This window comes from Rhinoraja longicauda, chromosome 40 (assembly GCF_053455715.1).
Source record: "Rhinoraja longicauda isolate Sanriku21f chromosome 40, sRhiLon1.1, whole genome shotgun sequence".
Lineage (NCBI taxonomy): Eukaryota > Metazoa > Chordata > Chondrichthyes > Rajiformes > Arhynchobatidae > Rhinoraja > Rhinoraja longicauda.
Window position 1 is genome coordinate 5415278 of NC_135992.1, and position 21360 is coordinate 5436637.

At 51.6% G+C, this 21360-nt stretch overlaps 1 protein-coding gene across 2 annotated transcripts in view; it reads left to right on the forward strand.

Annotated features, from left to right (window-relative positions):
• Window positions 1-21136, forward strand: part of ddx47 (DEAD (Asp-Glu-Ala-Asp) box polypeptide 47) — a 39710-nt gene extending 18574 nt beyond the window's left edge. For both annotated transcript variants that reach the window (XM_078430816.1, XM_078430815.1), the window contains 5 exons: window positions 1732-1878; window positions 3195-3332; window positions 5867-5937; window positions 10144-10273; window positions 19686-21136. In XM_078430816.1, the coding sequence (XP_078286942.1) occupies window positions 1732-1878; window positions 3195-3332; window positions 5867-5937; window positions 10144-10273; window positions 19686-19805 (606 nt within the window). In that variant the 3' untranslated portion in view covers window positions 19806-21136. The remainder of the gene's footprint in view (window positions 1-1731; window positions 1879-3194; window positions 3333-5866; window positions 5938-10143; window positions 10274-19685) is intronic.
• Window positions 21137-21360: the final 224 nt, after the last annotated feature.

The following is a 21360-nucleotide window of genomic DNA, read 5'->3' on the forward strand; positions in this document are numbered from 1 at the left end:
ATTGCTAGACTGTTTAGATCTCTAGGGTGTTGATGGAGAATGTTTACTCCACAGGCTCACCACCTCCATTTTACACCGCTTGATGTTGCCATTTCAATGAATACCGTTAGCTGTGTGTCATTGAAGTTGTAGTCCTGATTCATATAGCTTAGGTCCATATTCCATGGTACGCAGGAGGCTGTGGAGTAATTTTAGATACAGCGCGGAAACAGGCCCTTCAGCCCACCGAGTCCGTGCCGCCCAGCGATCCCCGCACACTAACACTATCCTACACCCACTAGAGACAATTTTTACATTTACAAAGCCAATTAACCTACAAACCTGCACGTCTTTGGAGTGTGGGAGTAAACCGAAGATCTCGGAGAAAATTCACGGGGAGAACGTGCAAACTCCGTACAGACAGCACCCATAGACGGGATCGAACCCGGGTCTCCGGCGCTGCATTCGCTGTAAGGCAGCAACTCTACCGCTGTGCCACCGTGCCACGCATCTTATAGAGATGTGTAAGATCATGAGGGGAACAGGCAGGGTGACTATACTTTTAACCAGGGTAGGACATATCATGCTAAACCCATATGTCCCATCTGAACTCGTCCCATTTGCCCGAGTATGGCCCATGTTCCTCTAAACGTTTCATATCCATGTACCTGTTCAAGTGTCCTTTAAAAGCTGTTCCAGTACCTGCCTCAACTACCTCCTCTGGCAGCTCGTTCTGTACACCCACCACCCTCTGACTGAAGTAGTTACCCCTCGGGTTTCTATAAAATCTGTTCCCTCTAACCTTAAACCTATGTCCTCTAGTTCTTGATTCCCCCTACCCTGGTTAAAAGACTCTGTGCACTTATCCTATCTATTCCCCCTCATGTTTTTACATCGCTATGAGATTAACCCTCAGCGTCCTGAGCATCAAAGAATAAGGACTTCATCTATCCCTCTGACTCAGGCCTTCGATTCAGTTTTAGTTTAGAGATTCAGCGCGTAAACAGGCCCTTCGGCCCACTGGGTCCGCACCGACCAGCGATCCCTGCATATTAACACTATCCTACACCCACTAAGGACAATTTTTACATTTGCCCAGCCAATTAACCTATAAACCTGTACATCTTTGGAGTGTGGGAGGAAACTGAAGATCTCGGAGAAAACCCACGCAGGTCACGGGGAGAATGTACAGACAGCACCCGTAGACAGGATCGAACCTGGGTCTCTGGCGCTGTGAGGTAGCAACTCTACCGCTGCGCCACCGTGACCGCCCTGGCAACATCCTCGTAAATCTTCTCTGTACCCTTTCCAGTGTTCTGGACAGAGTGCAGTGCATAAGAGCTTTATACAATGGGAGCTGATTAGCACTTAATCCACTACCCTCTGTTCCCCATTCAGATGATAGGCTTATACAAAGCACAGGGAGGGGGGTTTGTGCGTTGATTGTGTTCAAGATTTCATGAATTATTGTGTCGGGCGCAGCGGTAGAGTGGCCGCCTCACAGCACCAGAGCCCTGCGTTCGATCCTGACCACGGGTGCCGTCTGTATGGAGTTTGTACGATCTTCCTGGGCTTTCTCTGGGTGCTCTGGTTTTCCACCCACATTCCAAAGAGGTGCAGGATTGTGGCTTGTGTAAATTGGCTCTGGTGTCCACTAATGTACGGGGGGATCGACCATTGGTTGGCATGGACTCAGTGGGCCTGTTTCCATTGCTCTTATTTCCTAACTATTTCTTTCTTTCTTTCTTTTAGGATTGTTACCTGGTTTACATTCTCAACGAGATGGCGGGCAATTCCTTCATCGTCTTCTGCAGCACGTGTAACAACACCCAGCGCACCGCCCTGCTCCTCCGAAACCTGGGCTTCACCGCCATCCCCCTGCACGGGCAGATGAACCAGGTGGGCTGGCGATCCTCCTCTCCACACTGCCAAATTATCGATATTGACCCGTGATTCGTTTCCAAGAGAGAGTTAGATTTAGCTCGAGGGATGTGGGGAGAAAGCAGGGATGGGCTACTGAATCTGGATGATCTGCCATGATCATATCGAACGGCGGTGCTGGCTCGAAGGGCCGAATGGCCTCCTCCCCTGAGCCTATTTTCTATGTGTAGGGGAAAAAAGCTGCAGATGCTGGTTTAAATCGAGGGTAGACACAAAATGCTGGAGTAACTCAGCGGGTCAGGCAGCATCTCTGGGGAGAAGGAATGGGTGACGTTTCGGGTCGAGACCCTTCTTCAGACTGGTGTCAGGGGAGGGGGCGGGTCACATTCAATGTGATCATGGCTGATCATTCTCAATCAGTACCCCGTTCCTGCCTTCTCCCCATACCCCCTGACTCCGCTATCTTTAAGAGCTCTATCTTGCTCTCTCTTTAAAGCATCCAGAGAATTGGCCTCCACTGCCTTCTGAGGCAGTGAATTCCACAGATTTACAACTCTATGACTGAAAAAGTTTTTCCTCATCTCCGCTCTAAATGGCCTACCCCTTATTCTTAAACTGTGGCCCCTGGTTCTGGACTCCCCCAACATTGGGAACATGTTTCCTGCCTCTAACGTGTCCAACCCCTTAATAATCTTATATGTTTCGATAAGATCCCCTCTCATCCTTCTAAATTCCAGTGTATACAAGCCTAGCCGCTCCAGTCTTTCAACATATGACAGTCCCGCCATTCCCGGAATTAATTTAGTAAACCTATGCTGCACGCCCTCAATAGCAAGAATATCCTCAAATTTGGAGACCAAAACTGCACACCGTACTCCAGGTGCAGTCTCACTAGGGCCCTGTACAATTGCAGAAGGACCTCTTTGCTCCTATACTCAACTCCTCTTGTTATGAAGGCCAACATTATGAAGGCCAACATTCCATTGGCTTTCTTCACTGCCTGCCCCAGATTCCATCCTGACTACGGGCGCTGTCTGTTTAGAGTTTGTACCTTCTCCCCGTGACCTCCGTGCTTATTCTCCGGGTGCTCTGGTTAACCCCCTACACTCCAAAGACGTGCAGCTTTGCAGGTTAATTGGCTTGGTAAAAATTGTAACTTGTCCCTGGTGTGTGTAGGACAGTGCTAGTGTGCGGGGATCGCTGGTCTGAGGGGACTCGGTGGGCCGAAGGGCCTGTTTCCTTCTAAACTGAAACTATAAGATGTCCCGTAACTTTCTGACCTGATTTTCATTCCTTTACACCCCGTCTCCTTGGGTTTTATTTTTATCTCACAGAACAAACGGTTGGGTGCTTTGAACAAGTTCAAGGCCAAGTCTCGGTCGGTCTTGCTGGCGACGGATGTGGCCAGTCGGGGTCTGGATATCCCCCACGTGGATGTGGTTGTCAACTTCGACATCCCCACGCATTCTAAGGTAAGGCTGGGGGTCTCGCCACCGAAAATAGCCGCCGCTCGATTGTGGAAACAAAGAACTTAAAAGTTGGATTCAGTGCTGGAGAAACTCAGCGGGTCAGGCAGCATCTCTGGAGAACATGGATAGGTGACGTTTCACAGAGTGCTGGAGTAACTCAGCGGGTCAGGCAGCATCTCGGGAGAGAAGGAGTGGGCGACGTTTCGGGTCGAGACCCTTCTTCAGACCTCCACCACCGACCGTTGGCAACACTCACTCAGGGCCTCGGCCTGAAACGTCGCCGATCAGAAGGATCTCGACCCGAAGCGTCACCAGTCCATGCTTTCTCCGGGGATGCTGTGATGCAGAGATTAGCCGGCACGGTTGTGCAAACTAAGAACCGCAGATGCTGGCTAATACATCAAAGGGGCACTGTGCTGGAGTAACTCAGCGGGTCAGGCAGCATCTCTGGAGAACGTGGATAGGTGACGTTTCACAGAGTGCTGGAGTAACTCAGCGGGTCAGGCAGCATCTGTGGAGAACACGGATAGGTGACGTTTCACAGAATGCTGGAGTAACTCAGCGAGTCAGGCAGCATCTCTGGAGAACACGGATAGGTGACAATTCGGGTCGAGACCCTTCTGATGGGGTGACGTTTGAGGTTGAGGTCCTAAACGCCACCTCTCCGTGTTCCCCAGAGATGTTGCCTGACCCGCTGAGTTACTCCTGCACTTTGTGTCCTTACGGCACAGTTGTGGAGCTCTGTGCTTTAGAGTCACATATGATGTTTTGTGATACGGTGTCTACAATTAAGATAGATTAATGGTGAGATTTGCCGCCTTTGATCTGTAACAATAAGTTGTGCTTGAAGGTTTTAGTTGTTGAGTCATCCAGAGTGGAAGAAGGCCCTTCGGCCCAGCTTGCCCACCCACACCGACCAACATGTCCCACCTGCCCGCGATTGACCCATATATATTCCTCTAATCCCGTCCTATCCGTGGACCTGTCCAAATGTTTATTAAACGTCTCACCGGCCTATATTGTGCAGGATAAACAAAGGGCAATCTATGAACTCCAGCTCCTCCTCTGACTTCATACCCCTGCCACCGTCACATGGCTTATTGCGTCACTGTCTCCTGTCATCTTTCAAAACGCTCACAAGTTATAGGAGTACAGTTAGGCCACTCGGCCCATCGAGTCCACTCTGCCGTTTAATCATGGCTGATCTATCTCTGCTCCTAACCCCATTTTCCTGCCTTCTCCCCATAACCCTTGACACCCGTTCTAATCAAAAATTTGTCTATCTCTGCCTTAAAAATATCCACTGACTTGGCCTCCACTGACTTGGCCTCCACAGCCCCCTGTGGCAATGTGTTCCACAGATTTACTTACCCTCTGATTAAAGAAGTTCCTCCTCACCACCTTTCTAAAAGAGCGCCCTTTAATTCTGATGCTGTGCCCTCTGGTCCTGGACTCTCCCACCAGTGGAAACATCCTCTCCACACCCACTCTATCTATGCTGTTCATTATTCTGTCAATTTCAATTAAGTCTTCCCCCTCAGTCTTCTAAACTCCAGCGAGTACAGGCCCAGTGCCGACAAACGCTCATCATATGCTAAACCACCCACTCATTCCTGGGATCGTTCTCGTAAACCTCCTCTGGACCCTCTCCAGAGCCAGCACACCCTTCCTCAGATACGGGGCCCAAATTTGCTCACAGTACCCCGAATGCGGCCTGACCAGCGCCTTATAGTGCCTCAGCATTGAGTCGAGAGGAGGGGTCTCGACCAAAAACCTCGCCCATTCCTTCCTTCCCTCCAGAGATGCTGCCTGTCCCGCTGAGTTACTCCAGCATTTTGTGGTCTATCCTCAGCATTCCACCTCTGATTTTGTATTCCAGTCCTCTTGATGTAAATGCTGGAGTAGAATCTGCCTTCCTCACTACCGATTCCTTGCTACCGTACCCTCAAGTCAAGTCAAGCCTATTTTATTTGTCTCGTGCACATACAAGATGTGCAGTGAAATCCGAGAGTCGCGCAAACTTGTCTGTGTGACCGGCTGCACTGCTTAAGGGGTTGGACAGGCTAGATGCAGGAAGATTGTTCCCGATGTTGGGGAAGTCCAGAACAAGGGGTCACAGTTTAAGGATAAGGGGGAAGTCTTTTAGGACCGAGATGAGAAAGTTTTTTTTCACACAGAGTGGTGAATCTGTGGAATTCTCTGCCACAGAAGGTAGTTGAGGCCAGTTCATTGGCTATATTTAAGAGGGAGTTAGATGTGGCCCTTGTGGCGAAAGGGATCAGGGGGTTATGGAGAGAAGGCAGGTACGGGATACTGAGTTGGATGATCAGCCATGATCATATTGAATGGCGGTGCGTACAGGCTCAAAGGGCCGAATGGCCTACTCCTGCACTTATTTTCTACGTTTCTATTAACACGGCCTGCTGTTCACCCTGCAGCTTGCCTGTGTGACCTGATGCACTGCTCTAACACAGCATGCTGTTCCCCCTGTGTGACCACACCACTGCTCTAACACGGCCTGCTGTTCCCCCCTGCAGGATTACATCCATCGGGTGGGTCGCACGGCCAGGGCGGGCCGCTCGGGGAAGTCCATCACGTTCGTAACCCAGTGAGTCTTTCTCGTTCGGACACCGCATCTGCGCGCGCTTCATTCCCGGGTGAAACAGCGGTCTCCCCCCCCGTACACTCGATCTACCCCGCGTAACAGGGAGAATTCACAAAAGCCAATTCACCTACAGACCTACACTACGGTTCAGTGACCGGCGGACACATAACGTTAGAGTCTGCGACTCTGGTGTGCTTTAGCCATCTGCGACAGTCAGAGAACAGGTGCAGGAGGAGGCCATTCGGCCCTTCGTGCCAGCACCGCCATTCAATATGATCATTGCTGATCAGTATCCCCGTTCCTGCTTTCTCCCCATATCCCTTGATTCCTTTACTCCTAACAGCTGAATCTAACTCTCATAGTGCCATGGAGTGGTACAGTGTAGAAACAGGCCCTTCGGCCCAATCTGCCCACACCGGCCAACAATGTCCCAGCTACACTAGTCGCACCTTCCTGCGCTTGGTCCATATCCCTCCAAACCTATCCTATCCATGTACCTGTTGGGATAGTCCCAGCCTCAACTACCTCCTCTGGCAGCTCGTTCTATACACCCACCACCCTCTGTGTGAAAACGTTACTCCTCAGATTCCTATTAAATCTTTTCCCCTTCACCTTGAACCTGTGTCCTCTGGCCCTCGATTCCCCTACTCTGGGCAAGAGACTCTTGTGCACCTGCGCAGAGATGTGCATCTGGTATCTCTCTGTTTATAGACAATACACAATAGGTGCAGGAGGAGGCCATTCGGCCCTTCGAGCCAGCACCGCCATTCAATGTGATCATGGCTGATCATTCTCAATCAGTACCCCGTTCCTGCCTTCTCCCCATACCCCCTGACTCAGCTATCCTTAAGAGCTCTATCCAGCTCTCTCTTGGATGCATTCAGAGAATTGGCCTCCAGTGCCTTCTGAGGCAGAGAATTCCACAGATTCACAACTCTGACTGAAAAGGTTTTTCCTCATCTCAGTTCTAAATGGCCTACCCCTTATTCTTAAACTGTGGCCCCTGGTTCTGGACTCCCCCAACATTGGGAACATGTTTCCTGCCTCTAACGTGTCCAACCCCTTAATAATCTTATACGTTTCGATAAGATCTCCTCTCATCCTTCTAAATTCCAGTGTATGCAAGCCTAGTCGCTCCAGTCTTTCAACATATGACAGTCCCGCCATTCCGGGAATTAACCTGGTGAACCTATGCTGCACGCCCTCAATAGCAAAACCTACGCTGCACGCCCTCAATAGCAGTGTAAACATCCACTGCCTCCTGAGGCGGAGAATTGCGCAGATTCACAGCTCTGAGGCAGTCGTGTGAGCGGCGACGTTGAGCAGCTTGTTTTTGGGTTCCTGTCTGGTCAGCGCCGCCCTGTTTCTGCGGGTTGAAGACTTTCAGAATCTCGCTCCGTTGGGCCTGAGACTTGGCAAGAGGCGGGCGGGAACAGCCGCGCTGTTTTGTCTCCTCATCTTGGGCCTTGCCTTTGATGTTCTGGCTGTGCTCAATGATGGGAACCCTACATTTCACACACCCCCCCTCCCTCCACAATAATCAGCAAAGGATAATCAGCAAAGGGACGTTTCGGTGCCCGGGGCGGCTCGGCCGGGGGGCCTTCCATCCCCTTGCGGGGGCTGTGCGTGTCGTTTGCCTCGGTAGGGGTCGAGCTGCCTGTCCGTGGGTGCGGGGGGAAGAGAGGGGAAGTTTTGTTGCCTCCATCACAGTGAGGGGGTGTTTGGAGTCACTGTGATGGATGTTTGTGTTGGGGTCGGGTGTCCTGTGTTCTTTTCTTTTTGCTGTATTTTGTGTGACTGCTGAAATTTCGCTCGGTGTTGTGCCGAGTGACAATAAAGTGTTGTTATAAACGCGGCGCCAACAAATTGGCCTTGGCGGTTTTGATTGGTGCACTCCATTCCCCTTGCCCTGAGGCAGGGAGAGTGGATCAAAAACAGACTTGTTTTCAACGTAGCTCCAGTTTGGCCTGGTGTGTTTTCGAAGCTGCAGATCGGCCACAGTTCAAGTGGTCTCTTGTTTCCAGGGCTCTTGTTTCTTTTGAAACAGACACGAGTCTGGAAGATGACGAGGCCAGAACAAATGTAGTCTGGTTTCCTTGAGACCGGGTTAGCCAGGGTGATGGATGATCGGAGCTCTGGAGGGCAGCCGAGCTCTGAAGCCAGTGCAGTGCTGGGACTGAACGACTGAACGTTACGAGGACGTCACCAGGACCCGAGGGTCTGAGCTATAGGGAGAGGTTGAGCAGGCTGGGACTCGATTCGTTGGAGCGCAGGGGGACAAAGGGTGATATTATAGAAGGTATCACAAAATGCTGGAGTAACAGCGGGTCAGGCAGCATCTCTGGAGAGAAGGAATGGGTGACGTTTCGGGTCAAGACCCTTCTTCAGACTGTCTATATAAAACCAAGAGAGGAATCAATGGACAATAGGTGCAGGAGGAGGCCATTCGGCCCTTCGAGCCAGCACCGCTATTCATTGTGATCATGGCTGATCATCCACAATCAATAACCCGTGCCTGCCTTCTCCCCATATCCCTTGATTCCACTGGCCCCTAGAGCTCTATCTGACTCTCTCTTAAATCCATCCAGTGATTTGGCCTCCACTGCCTTCTGTGGCAGAGAATTCCACAAATTCACAACTCTCTGGGTGAAAAAGTTCCTTCTCACCTCAGTTTTAAATGGTCTCCCCTTTATTCTAAGACTGTGTGTGGCCCCTGGTTCTGGACTCCCCCAACACTGGGATCATTAGTCCTGCATCTAGCTTGTCCAGTCCTTTTATAGTTTTATGTTTCTATAAGATCCCCGCTCATCCTTCTAAACTCCAGTGAATACAAGCCTAGTCTTTTCAATCTTTCCTCATAAGACAGTCCCGCCATCCCAGTGGTCAATCTCGTGAACCTACGGTGCACTGCCTCAATTACAAGGATGTCCTTCCACAAATTAGGAGACCAAAACTGTGTACACAATGCTCCAGATGTGGTCTTACCAGGGCCCTATACAACTGCAGAAGAACCTCTTTACTCCTATACTGAAATCCTCTCGTTATGAAGGCCAACATGCCATTAGCTTTCTTCACTGCCTGCTGTACCTGCACGCCAACTTTCAGTGACTGGTGTACAAGGACACCCAGGTCTCACTGCATTTCCCCTTTACCTAACCTGACACCACTGAGATAGCCACCATTCAGGGGTCATGGGGAGAAGGCAGGAGAATGGGGTTAGGTGGGAGATATAGATCAGCCATGATTGAATGGCAGAATAGACCTGATGGGCCGAATGGCCTGATTTTTCTCCTAGAACGTATGTGCTTCTCTTGTGCTCAATGGCGAGCTGAGTTCACATGCCAGCTATATTGACAGGCAACTATGCGCTACCTCACCCTGTCCTTTAGCTGAGACGAGAGTATCACTGGCTCCAGAAGCCAATGGTGGCGCGGCGGTAGAGTTGCTGCCTCACAGCGTCAGAGGCCCGGGTTCCATCCCGACGACGGGTGCTGCCTGTATGGAGTTTGTGCGTTCTCCCCGTGACCGTGTGCGTTGCCGGGGGGAAGAGGGATCTGTACTGACAGCACCGCTGGTCAGGGTGGAACCCAGGTCTCGGGCGCTGCAAGGCAGCAACTCTACCGCTGCACCACCGACTGTCTGCCTCCATCCATGCCTCTCAAAATGGATAGACTTCCATCAGGTTTAGAAAGATGCAGTGCGGAAACAGGCCCTTCGGCCCACCGAGTCCGCGCCGACCAGCGATCCCTTAACCAGCACATTAACACTATCCTACACACACGAGGGACAATTTACACATACACCAATCCAATTAGCCTACAAACCTGCACGTCTTTGGAGTGTGGGAGGAAACCGAAGATCTCGGAGAAAACCCACGGGGTCACGAGGAGAACGTACAAACTCCTTACAGACGGCGCCCGTGGTCGGGATATTACCCGGGTCTCCGGCGCTGTGAGGCAACAACTCTACCGCTGTGCCACCGTGCAGTGGTAGAGTTGCTCCCCTCACTACCGCCGCGCCACCGGTCTCCCCTCAACCCCCGGCGTTCCAGACAAAACGGTCCCAAGTTTGTCCGTCCTCTCCTTGTGGATAGTAGCCCCGGGCAGAGAATTTAAGGGCGGGGAGAGAGAGACAAGGAAAGTCACTGAAAGTCCCGTGATTGTCCTACACTGTAAAAGCCGCGGCTTGTGTTGTGCTGACGGATTTCAGATATGATGTGGAGTTGTTCCAGAGGATCGAGCACCTGATCGGGAAGAAGCTGCCGGCGTTCCCCACGCAGGAGGAGGAGGTGATGCTGTTGGTGGAGCGCGTGTCGGAAGCACAGAGGATCGCACGGCAGGTACGTGGGACACTCGGGCATTGGTTGATTGATATCAGGGAGGTGGGAGATTTGATCCTCGTAACATGGCGACCGCATCTTTGGAATAACGTCCAGTGGATTGTCACCCTGTCGTGGTGGAGAAGCTTGTGGGGTCCTGAGATCCTGAGAGCGATGTCGTCTGGAGTCACGCTCCTGGTAGGGTCACCCATGGCGGTAAGGTCGAGGGGGAGGTCCCTGACAAAGAGCCATCCAACCAAGACCTCAATGGTGGAACAGGCGGAGGATGACGGCTGACTTCAGTGGAGCGTCACAACGGCTGGGAAGGCGGATGGATGAAGCAGAAAAGGGTCCCCAGTCGTCTTGGACTCCATGCCACTGGATCCTGACCCAGATCTGTCAAGGACCGTGTGGTGGCTGTCTGTGCACCAGTCTCCCCACGTTAAACAAAGTCACGCACAGGCGTCCTGAAGAGGACAGTCCACAGTTGAGTTACCGCCGATGATGATGCACGCACATTTAGACTTTAGAGGCTCAGTGGACAAGCTCACAGTTTACCATGTACACAAGCCATTTAACCTACAAACCCGCACGTCTTTGTGGAGTGTGGGAGGAAACCCACGCAGTCACAGGGAGAACATGCAAACGCCACTCAGACAGCACCGGTAGTCAGGAACAAACCCGGGTCTCTGGCACTGTGAGGCAGCGACTCGACTGCGGCCTTGAAGGGTCCCGGAACCGAAAGGTCAGCCATCCTTTTTCTCCAGAGATGGTGCCTGACCCTCGGAGTTACTCCTGCACTTTGTGCCTGTCCATTTTACCTTGCATTGAGGATGACCGGTTCTCTATATGAAGGTGGATAGTTGCAGGGAACTTGCCTCTGGTCACTATTCAGTTCATGTAGTGTGAATGCAAAGGCTGAAGCCGGTGGAGGCCAAGCCATTTGCATGTTTTTATGGCAGGAATCCTGGATGCAGGACAAATGTTCCCAATGTTGGGGGTGTCCAGAACCAGGGGCCACGCAGTCTAAGAATAAAGGGGAGGCCATTTAAAACTGAGGTGAGAAGAAACTTTTTCGCCCAGAGAGTTGTGAATTTGTGGAATTCTCTGCCACAGAGGGCAGTGGAGGCCAATTCACTGGATGAATTTAAAAGAGAGTTAGATAGAGCTCTGCAGGGTGGAATCAAGGGATATGGGGAGAAGGCAGGCACGGGGTATTGATTGTGGATGATCAGCCATGATCACAATGAATGGCGGTGCTGGCTGGAAGGGCCGAATGACCTCCTCCTGTACCTACTTTCTATGTTTCTAAGGCAGAGATAAATAGGTTCTTGATTAGTACGGGTGTCAGGGAGAAGGCAGGAGAATGGGGTTAGGAGGGAGAGATAGATCAGCCGTGATTGAATGGCGGAGTGGACTTGATGGGCCGAATGGGTCCAATTCCGCTCCTATCACTTCTGACCAGGGATGACAGGGCCGAATCCTTGCCCAGTCACGGTGGCAGCCCTGCTCCTGGATGGCGGGACGAGGTGCGCGATGTGGAGAGCGACCGTGGAAGCTGAACCCCCTGGCAACCCCAGGATCCAGCAAGAGGAGAAACTGTGCAAAGGTTGAGAGCATTCTGAATCCAGAGAGAGACACAAAGCTGGAGCAACCCAGCGGGACAGGCAGCATCTCTGGAGAGAAGGAATGGGTGACGTTTCGGGTCGAGATCCTTCTTCGGACTCGGTCTGTTTGTAAGTGATAGGAGCAGAATTCGACTCAGTCTGAAGAAGGGTCTCGATCCAAAACGTCACCCATTCCATCTCTCCCAAGATGCTGCCCGTCCTGCTGAGTTACTCCAGCTCTTTGTGTCTATCCTCGGTTTAAAGCAGCCTCTGTAGTTCCTTTTTCCACACTCTGAACCCGTACAGCCACCGCGTGTGGGAAAGGTGCCAGTGGTCGTGATGGCAGCCGGTGTGAAGCGATCGTCATCCTGGTATCCAGTACCCGTCCAAACAACATCGATGCCAAGTTGATGTTGCCAGCTTACATTGCCTGCGCTGGGCGACATACCAATCTGAGATTGAATTAACAAAAGCTACACTGTATGGCCCCGTTCATTCTTGGCGACCTCCCCCCCCCCCCCACGCCAGTCCCCTCTATGAGCAGCAGTGCTGGTTCTCCAGCCTCGGGTGGAGAAAGGCTGAGGGGCCTGAAGAGTGGAATCCCCAACCTGTGCAACTGTAGCAGCAGTAGAGCTGCTGCCCCACAGCGCCAGAGACCCGGCTTCCATCCTCACCACAGGTGCTGCCTTGTACGCCGTTTGCACGTCCTTCCCGTGACCCTCGTGGGTTTTCTCCGGGTGCTCCGGTTTCCTCCCACATCCCAAAGGGGTGCAGGATTGTAGCTCAATTGGCTTTAGATTTTAGATTTAGAGATACAGCGCGGAAACAGGCCCTTCGGCCCACCGGGTCCGCGCCGCCCAGCGATCCCCACACACTAGGGACAATTTTTACATTTACCCAGTCAATTAACCTACAAACCTGTATGTCTTTGGAGTGTGGGAGGAAACCAAAGATCTCGGAGAAAACCCACGCAGGTCACGGGGAGAACGTACAAACTCCGTACAGACGGCGCCCGTAGTCGGGATGGAACCCGGGTCTCCGGCGCTGCATTCGCTGTAAGGCAGCAACTCTACCGCTGCGCCACCGTGTCTAGGATCGAAGTGGCGCACGGGCGATCGTTGGTTGGCGCGGCCAGTTTTCACGCTGTATCCCTAAACTAAACTACACTGGAGCTGCTGCCTCGCAGCGCCTGAGACCTGGGTTTGAGCCTGACCACGGGTGCTGTCGGTACGGAGTTTGCACGTTCTCCCCGTGTGGATTTGCACGTTCTCCCCGTGACTCCCCGTGACTCTGGATTTCCTCCCACATACCGAAGAAGTGCAGGTTTTGTAGGTTAATTGGTTTCTGTAAAGGGTGTCGGGGAGAACTGGCGTTAGCAGATGATCGCTGATCGGCACGGGCTTAGGGGACCAGAGATTTAGCGTGCGGTGCAGCGGTAAAGTTGCTGCCTCACAGCGCCAGAGACCCAAGCTCGATCTTGACCTCGGGTGCTGTCTGTACGGAGCTTGCACGTTCTCCCCGTGACCGCGTGGGTTTTCCCCCCCACATTCCAAAGACGTGCAGTTTTGTAGGTTAGTCGGCTATTGTATCTCCAAACGAAACAATTCACAGATGTACACAGTCTCGTGCCCAGAGTCGGTGAATCCTTCTGCAGTTGTACAGGGCCCGAGTGAGACCGCACCTGGAGTACTGTGTGCAGTTTTGGTCTCCAAATTTGAGGAAGGATATTCTTGCTATTGAGGGTGTGCAGCGTAGGTTCACTAGGTTAATTCCCGGAATGGCGGGACTGTCATATGTTGAAAGACTGGAGCGACTAGGCTTGTACACACTGGAATTTAGAAGGATGAGAGGGGATCTTATCGAAACGTATAAGATTATTAAGGGGTTGGACACGTTAGAGGCAGGAAACATGTTCCCAATGTTGGGGGAGTCCAGAACAAGGGGCCACAGTTTAAGAATAAGGGTTAGGCCATTTAGAACTGAGATGGGCGGCGGTGGCGCAGCGGTAGAGTTGCTGCTTTACAGCGAATGCAGCGCCGGAGACTCAGGTTCGATCCTGACTACGGGTGCTGCACTGTAAGGAGTTTGTACGTTCTCCCCGAGACCTGCGTGGGTTTTCTCCGAGATCTTCGGTTTCCTCCCACACTCCAAAGACGTACAGGTATGTAGGTTAATTGGCTGGGTAAATGTAAAAATTATCCCTAGTGGGTGTAGGATAGTGTTAATGTACGGGGATCGCTGGGCGGCACGGACTTGGAGGGCCGAAAAGGCCTGTTTCCGGCTGTATATATATGATATGATATGATATGAGGAAAAACTTTTTCAGTCAGAGAGTTGTGAATCTGTGGAATTCTCTGCCTCAGAAGGCAGTGGAGGCCAATTCTCTGAATGCATTCAAGAGAGAGCTAAATAGAGCTCTTAAGGATAGCGGAGTCAGGGGGTATGGGGAGAAGGCAGGAACGGGGTACTGATTGAGAATGATCAGCCATGATCACATTGAATGGCGGTGCTGGCTCGAAGGGCCGAATGGCCTCCTCCTGCACCTATTGTCTATTGAATCGAGGACCAGAGGACAAAAGTTTAAGGTGAAGGGGGAAAAATGTAATAGGGATCTGAGGGGTAACCCTTTCACACACAGGGTGGTGGGTGTATGGAACAAGCTGCCAGAGGAGGTCGTTGAGGCTGGGACTATCCCAACGTTGAAGAAACATTTGGACAGGGTCATGGATAGGACGGGTTTAGCGGGATAAGGGCCAAACGCAGGCAGGTGGGACCAGTGTAGATGGGACATGTTGGCTGGTGTGGGAAAGTTGGGATGAAAGGCCTGTTTCCACGCTGCATGACTCTAGTTGAAAGACTGTTGCGCATATGTTGTAAGACTGGAGCGACTAGGCTTGTATACACTGGAGTTTAGAAGGATGAGAGGGGATCTTATCGAAACGTATAAGATTATTAAGGGGTTGGACACTTTAGAGGCAGGAAACACGTTCCCAATGTTGGGGGAGTCCAGAACCGGGGGCCACAATTTAAGAATAAGGGGTGGGCCATTTAGAACAGAGACGAGGAAAACTTTTTCAGGCAGAGAGTTGTGAATCTGTGGAATTCTCTGCCTCAGAGGGCAGTGGAGGCCAATTCTCTGAATACATTCAAGAGAGAGCTAGATAGAGCTCTTAAGGATAGCGGAGTCAGGGGGTGTGGGGAGAGGGCAGGAACGGGGTACTGATTGTGAATGATCAGCCGTGATCACATTGAATGGCGGTGCTGGCTCGAAGGGCCGAATGGCCTCCTCCTGCACCTATTGTCTATTGTCTATAGTTTGGTGCCAAGCCTGGAACGGCCTGGATGGATCGGTACGCCCACGCGGATAAACGCCACGCTTGCTGCCTGGGACTCTGCCACATTCACAACTGGGTCCAAAACAACATTTCTGAGGTTTGCTCCTCCTGCAGAAGTTCATTCAGGGACAAAGTGCAGACAATGTGCCCGTTATGTAACTCGATTCTGCTGCTCGTGTTGTTGATAGCTTCACTGAAAAACACGCTGGTGAATTCTCCGTCAACTGAGACATTCACCTCCCCCCGGTGGCCATAAGTGGGGCCATGACATCATGTCAGTCTGTGAGTGGAATCTCTGATTAGCCCTCCTTGTTTTGGCAACTCATTTTAACTCCCTGATAGCCTGTAAATTGTTCCAATTATCCACTCGATTCAGGCGTCTGAACAACTGGGGGATGAACTTCAGTGTTGCCAGTGATTCTTTCCACTCTGCAGGAAGACGAGAAGTGTGCAGGAAGGAGCTGCAGATGCTGGTTGAAACCGACGATCGGCACAAAGTTCTGGAGTAGCTCAGCGGGACGGGCAGCATCTCTGGAGGGAAGGAACGGGGTGGAGTTTTGGGTCGAGTCTGAAGAAGGGTCTGGACCCAAAACGTCACCCGTTCCTTCTCTCCAGAGATGCTGCCCGTCCCGCTGAGTTACTCCAGCATTTTGTGTCTGCCTGTCAGGAATACGACAAGCTGTTGAAGTTTAGTTTCGAGACGCGGCTCGGACACAAGGTCCTTCAGCGATAGAGTTGCTGCCTCACAGCGCCAGAGACCCGGGTTTGATCCTGACCACGGGCGCTGCCTGTACGGTGTGTGTACGTTCTCCCCGTGACCGCATGGGTTTTCTCCGGGTGCTCCGGTTTCCCCCTGCGCTCCGAAGACGTACAGGTTTAGAGAGTAATTGCACCATCGAGGCTAACCCTGACCTCCCCATTCACGCTGACTTGAACAATCTGCCCAACAATAGACAATAGGTGCAGGAGGAGGCCATTCGGCCCTTCGAGCCAGCACCGCCATTCAATGTTATCATGGCTGATCATTCACAATCAGTACCCCGTTCCTGCCTTCTCCCCATACCCCCTGACTCCGCTATCCTTAAGAGCTCTATCCAGCTCTCTCTCGAATGCATTCAGAGAATTGGCCTCCACTGCCTTCTGAGGCGCAACATGCGCCTGAAGTCCCGCAAAACCTTCTGGTCTTCAGCCAAATCCCTGGAAGACTTTGACCCCCCCAAGACAGAGCCTGGAAAGATGCCAATACCCACGACGGAGAGGTGATCACAGACCCCACACAGTGAACCCACCGGGATGTGACCTCCATCGCAAGCAATGGCTAACCCTGAACAGGATCCACACCCTCCATGCAAGAACAGCCCATCACCTGCACAAGTGGGGGATGGCAGACAGACAGCCCTGCTTGCCACTGCGGATATCCAGACCAGACCATCCCACACATCCCACGTGAATGACTGCTCACTGAGGCTGTTCTCTGGTGGCATCAAGGCCATCCACCCAGCAACTGATGATGCCCTGGCCTGGATGTCTACCCTCGGCCTACAACTTTAGGCTGTGCGAGCAGAAGAAGTAATTGTCTTCTATAATTTGTAAATTGTCCCTCGTGTGTAGAATGCTGCTGGTGCGCGGGGCGATCGCTAGTCGGCGCGGTCTCGGTGGGCCGATGGGCCTGTTTCCGCACCGCGTCCAAAGTCCATCGATCACCTGTTCAAACTAGTTCTACATGACCCCACTTCCTGATCCACCCCCCACACACGAGGGGCAACCAACCAATTAACCCCGGGGAAACCCCGCGCAGTCACGGGGAGAACGTCCAAAGCCCACGCAGGCGGCAACAGAGATCGGGATCGAACCAGGATCTCTGGCGCTGTGAGGCTGCAACCGCAACAGCTGGTAGCGATTACCCCCCATCCTCAATGAAGACTGCAAACAAACTCTTTTTAATTTTAGTGATAGGAAATGTATTTATGTTTTGAGGTGGTGTGGAAAGACAAGTGTGTGTGTGTGTATATTTTTGTCCGTGACGCTTGAGGTTTTGGCTACTCTATATATACTGACAAGAGGAGGCAGGCCGGGTACAATATGTGCTCCAGAAACAGGAATGTTTTCAGCCGTTGTTGGTACCATTCCTACTTGTGGCTGTACAGAATGTTTTTAATTAAATCTCTTCACTAGTTATGTACAATGTTGATGGAAGTAGTTGCCTTTCAGGGCACCATCAGGAAGAGTTGATTCACGTTTGAGTAGGTTAAACGGCACTGAGTTGGCAGGGAAGGTGATTTTATTATTCCTCCGCTTCTTGCGTGGGACTGTTTAATAACAAGACGCTTTGACATCTGAATTTTATACAAAACCTTGTTTATCCCCACCTCAGCTGCCAGTGGTGGGCCTGTAGTCAGCTGGAACAGTTCACTGATCATTAGGTCCACAGGTTGTGGGAGCAGAATTGGACCCATTCGGCCCATCAAGTCTACTCCAAAGACGTACAGGTTTGTAGGTTAATTGACTGGGTAAATGTAAAAATTGTCCCTAGTGTGTAGGATAGTGTGAATGTGCGGGGATCGCTGGGCGGCGCGGACTCGGTGGGCCGAAGGGCCTGTTTCTGCGCTGTATCTCTAAATCTAAATCTAAATCTACTCCGCCATTCAATCATGACTGATCTATCTGACCCTCTCGACCCCATTCTCCTGCCTTCTCCCCATAACCTGTACTAATCAACAATCTGTCCATCTCCGACTTTGGAATGCCCATTGATTTGGCCATAAGGTCATAAGTGATAGGAGCAGAATTAGGCCATTCGGCCCATCTAGTCTGCTCCTCCATTCAATCATGGCTGAACTAATCTTCCCCACCCAACCCCATTCTCCTGCCTTCTCCCTATAACCTCTGACACCTGCACGGATCAAGAATCTATCCCTCTCTGCCTTAAAAATAGCCAATGACTTGCCCTCCACAGCCGTCTGTGGCAATGAACTCCACAGATTCACCACCCTCTGGCGAGAGAAATTCCTCCTCATCTCTCTAAAGGTATGTTCTTTGATCCTGAGGCTGTGCCCTCTGGTTCTAGACTCTCCCACGAGTGGAAACACCATCTTCGCGTCCTCTCGATCCATGCCGCCAAGAGTTGAAATTGAACTCAGTTGTGACGTGCTCGGCGATGTTAATGAATGAACCCCAGCAATTCTACTTGCAGATTGAAATGATGCAATACCCACGTGCAGTGTAGGAGGCCATATCACAGGTGCTCAAAGTGGCCGCACATCCACAAACTGGTTCACGCCAGGGCCAGTGATTGCATTCAGGAGCAAGTGGCTGCTCAGCTCAGCGGGTCAGGCAGCATCTCTGGAGAAAAGGCATGGTGGCGCAGCGGTAGAGTTGCTGCCTTACGGCGAATGCAGCGCCGGAGACTCGGGTTCGATCCCGACGGCGGGCGCCGTCTGTACGGAGTTTGCACGTTCTCCCCGTGACCCGCGTGGGTTTTCTCCGAGATCTTCGGTTTCCTCCCACACTCCAAAGACGTGCAGGTTTATAGGTTAATTGACAGTGCAAATGTAAAAATTGTCCCTAGTGGATGTAGGATAGTGTTGGTGTGCGGGGATCGCTGGGCGGCGTGGACTCGGTGAGCCGAAGGGCCTGTTTCCGCGCTGTATCTCTAAATCTAAAAATAATCTAAAGAAAGGAACAGGTGACGTTTCTCCAGAGATGCCTGCCGTCTGACCCGCTGAGTTACTCCAGTTTTCTATGTCTATCCGGTTTTAAACCAGCATCTGCGGTTCCTTCCTATGCAAGTGACTGCTGTATTTAGTTTGGTTTACAGGTACAGCGCGGAAACATTCCATACTATCCTACACACATCGGGGGCAATTTACACTTCTACCGAAGCCAATTGCCCTGCAAACCTGTTCGTCTTGAGTGTGGGAGGAAGCGGCAGCAGCCGGAGTAAGGCAGCAGCATAGGTTTACTAGGTTAATTCCCGGAATGGCGGGACTGTCATATGTTGAAAGACTGGAGCGACTAGGATTGTATACACTGGAATTTAGAAGGATGAGAGGAGATCTTATCGAAACGTATAAGATTATTAAGGGGTTGGACACGTTAGAGGCAGGAAACATGTTCCCAATGTTGGGGGAGTCCAGAACCAGGGGCCACAGTTTAAGAATAAGGGGTCGGCCATTTAGAACTGAGATGAGGAAAAACTTTTTCAGTCAGAGAGTTGTGAATCTGTGGAATTCTCTGCCTCAGAAGGCAGTGGAGGGCAATTCTCTGAATGCATTCAAGAGAGAGCTAGATAGAGCTCTTAAGGATAGCGGAGTCAGGGGGTATGGGGAGAAGGCAGGAACGGGGTACTGATTGAGAATGATCAGCCATGATCACATTGAATGGCTGTGCGTACAAGCTCGCAGGGCCGAATGGCCTCCTCCTGCGTCTATTGTCAACTCTACCACTGCCACTCTAAATGTTGTAACGATTGATGTTGATCCCTTTCTCCAGGAGCTGAGAGAACAAGGGGATAAGAGGAAGAGGAGACACGACGACGATGATGATACAGAACAGTCGCTGGGCATCAGGAGAAAAGTGGCAGGCGGCAGAGCGAGGAAAAAGCTACATTAAGCTTCATCAACCACGGACAGTGCGTCTAAAATAGCAAACTGATTGGATATGATACTGAAGATAGTCACACAATGCTGGAGTAACTCAGCGGGACAGGCAGCATCTCTGGAGAGAAGGAATGGGTGATGCTTTGGGTCGAGACCCTCCTTCAGACTGAGAGTCAGGGGAGAGGGTCATGGAAGATTTGATCTGTCGTTTTCACACCTTACCCTTCCATATCTCTCGTCTCCCTCCGCCCTGACTCTCAGTCGGAAGAAGGGTCTCGACCCTAAGCTTCTCCAACTTTAGATAGTTCCTCTGTCCCTCTCTTCCCCTCCTCCTTCCCAGATCTCCCTCTATCTTCCTGTCTCCACCTATATCCTTCCTTTGTCCCGCCCCCCCCCTGACATCAGTCTGAAGAAGGGTCTCGACCCGAAACGTCGCCCATTCCTTCTCTCCTGAGACGCTGCCCGTCCCGCCGAGTTACTCCAGCATTTTGTGTCGTGTCTTCACGATGTGATATTTATGTTTTGTACACAAGCCACAGCCACCATGCACCCGTGTTCAGGAAGGAACTGCAGATGCTGGTCTGAAGAAGGGTCTCGACCCGAAACGTCGCCCATTCCTTCTCTCCAGAGACTCTGCCCGTCCCACTGAGTTACTCCAGCATTGTGTGCCTATGCACCAGTCGATCCGTTCACTCGATTGCCTGCGAAGACTTCATCAAGAGGAGGAAGACTTGCCATTTGTTGAGGTGCACAGCAAACCATCCCAAAGTTCTCTCGAACCATTTCCCTGCAGAAAAACCTGTAAAAATCACCTTTTTGTTGTTTCAAAGAGAAATTCGACTTGAGAGAGTTATTTGAGAAATGCTTATAGCTACATGAGAATGAACTGAGTGTTCTCAAGTAAAAGCAGAAAGTTTATACGCGTGCCATGGATGGTTTTTGTGGTTTTTATGCTTGGTGTAACATTCATGCAGGTGTGAAACCAGCGGGTCTGGGAATCATCTGCATTCTGCCATGTTTTCAAATGTTTGTGTTCCTTCTATGCCCCACCGCCTTCCTTTCACTGCAACCTCCTCCAGGCAAATTATAATCATAATCATACTTTATTAGCCAGGTCTGTTTTGCAACATGCGAGGAATTTGTTTTGCCGTACAGTCATACCAATAAAAAGCAACAAAATACATGTTAAAATGAACATCCACCATAGTGACTCCTCCACATTCCTCACTATGATGGAAGGCGAAAACAAGTTCAATCTCTTCCCTTCTTTGCCCTCCAGCGGTCGGGGGACTCGAGCCTTCCGTTGACGGGACGATCTTGGCTCCCGTAGCCGGTGGTCGGGGCGATCAAGCTCCAGCATGGGTGGGGGGGGGGGGGGGTCTCAGCATGGGTGGGGGGGGGGGGGGGTCTCAGCTCGGGGCTAGTCGAACCTTCTGCATCTTTGGAGCTTCCCGACATCGGTCTCTACCCGAGAACGCGAGCTCCTCGATGGTGAAATCCTCAGGCGTCGATGGCAAGGGATCGCAGGCTCCGATGGTAAGTCCACGTCCCCACAGTGGGGCTCAAAG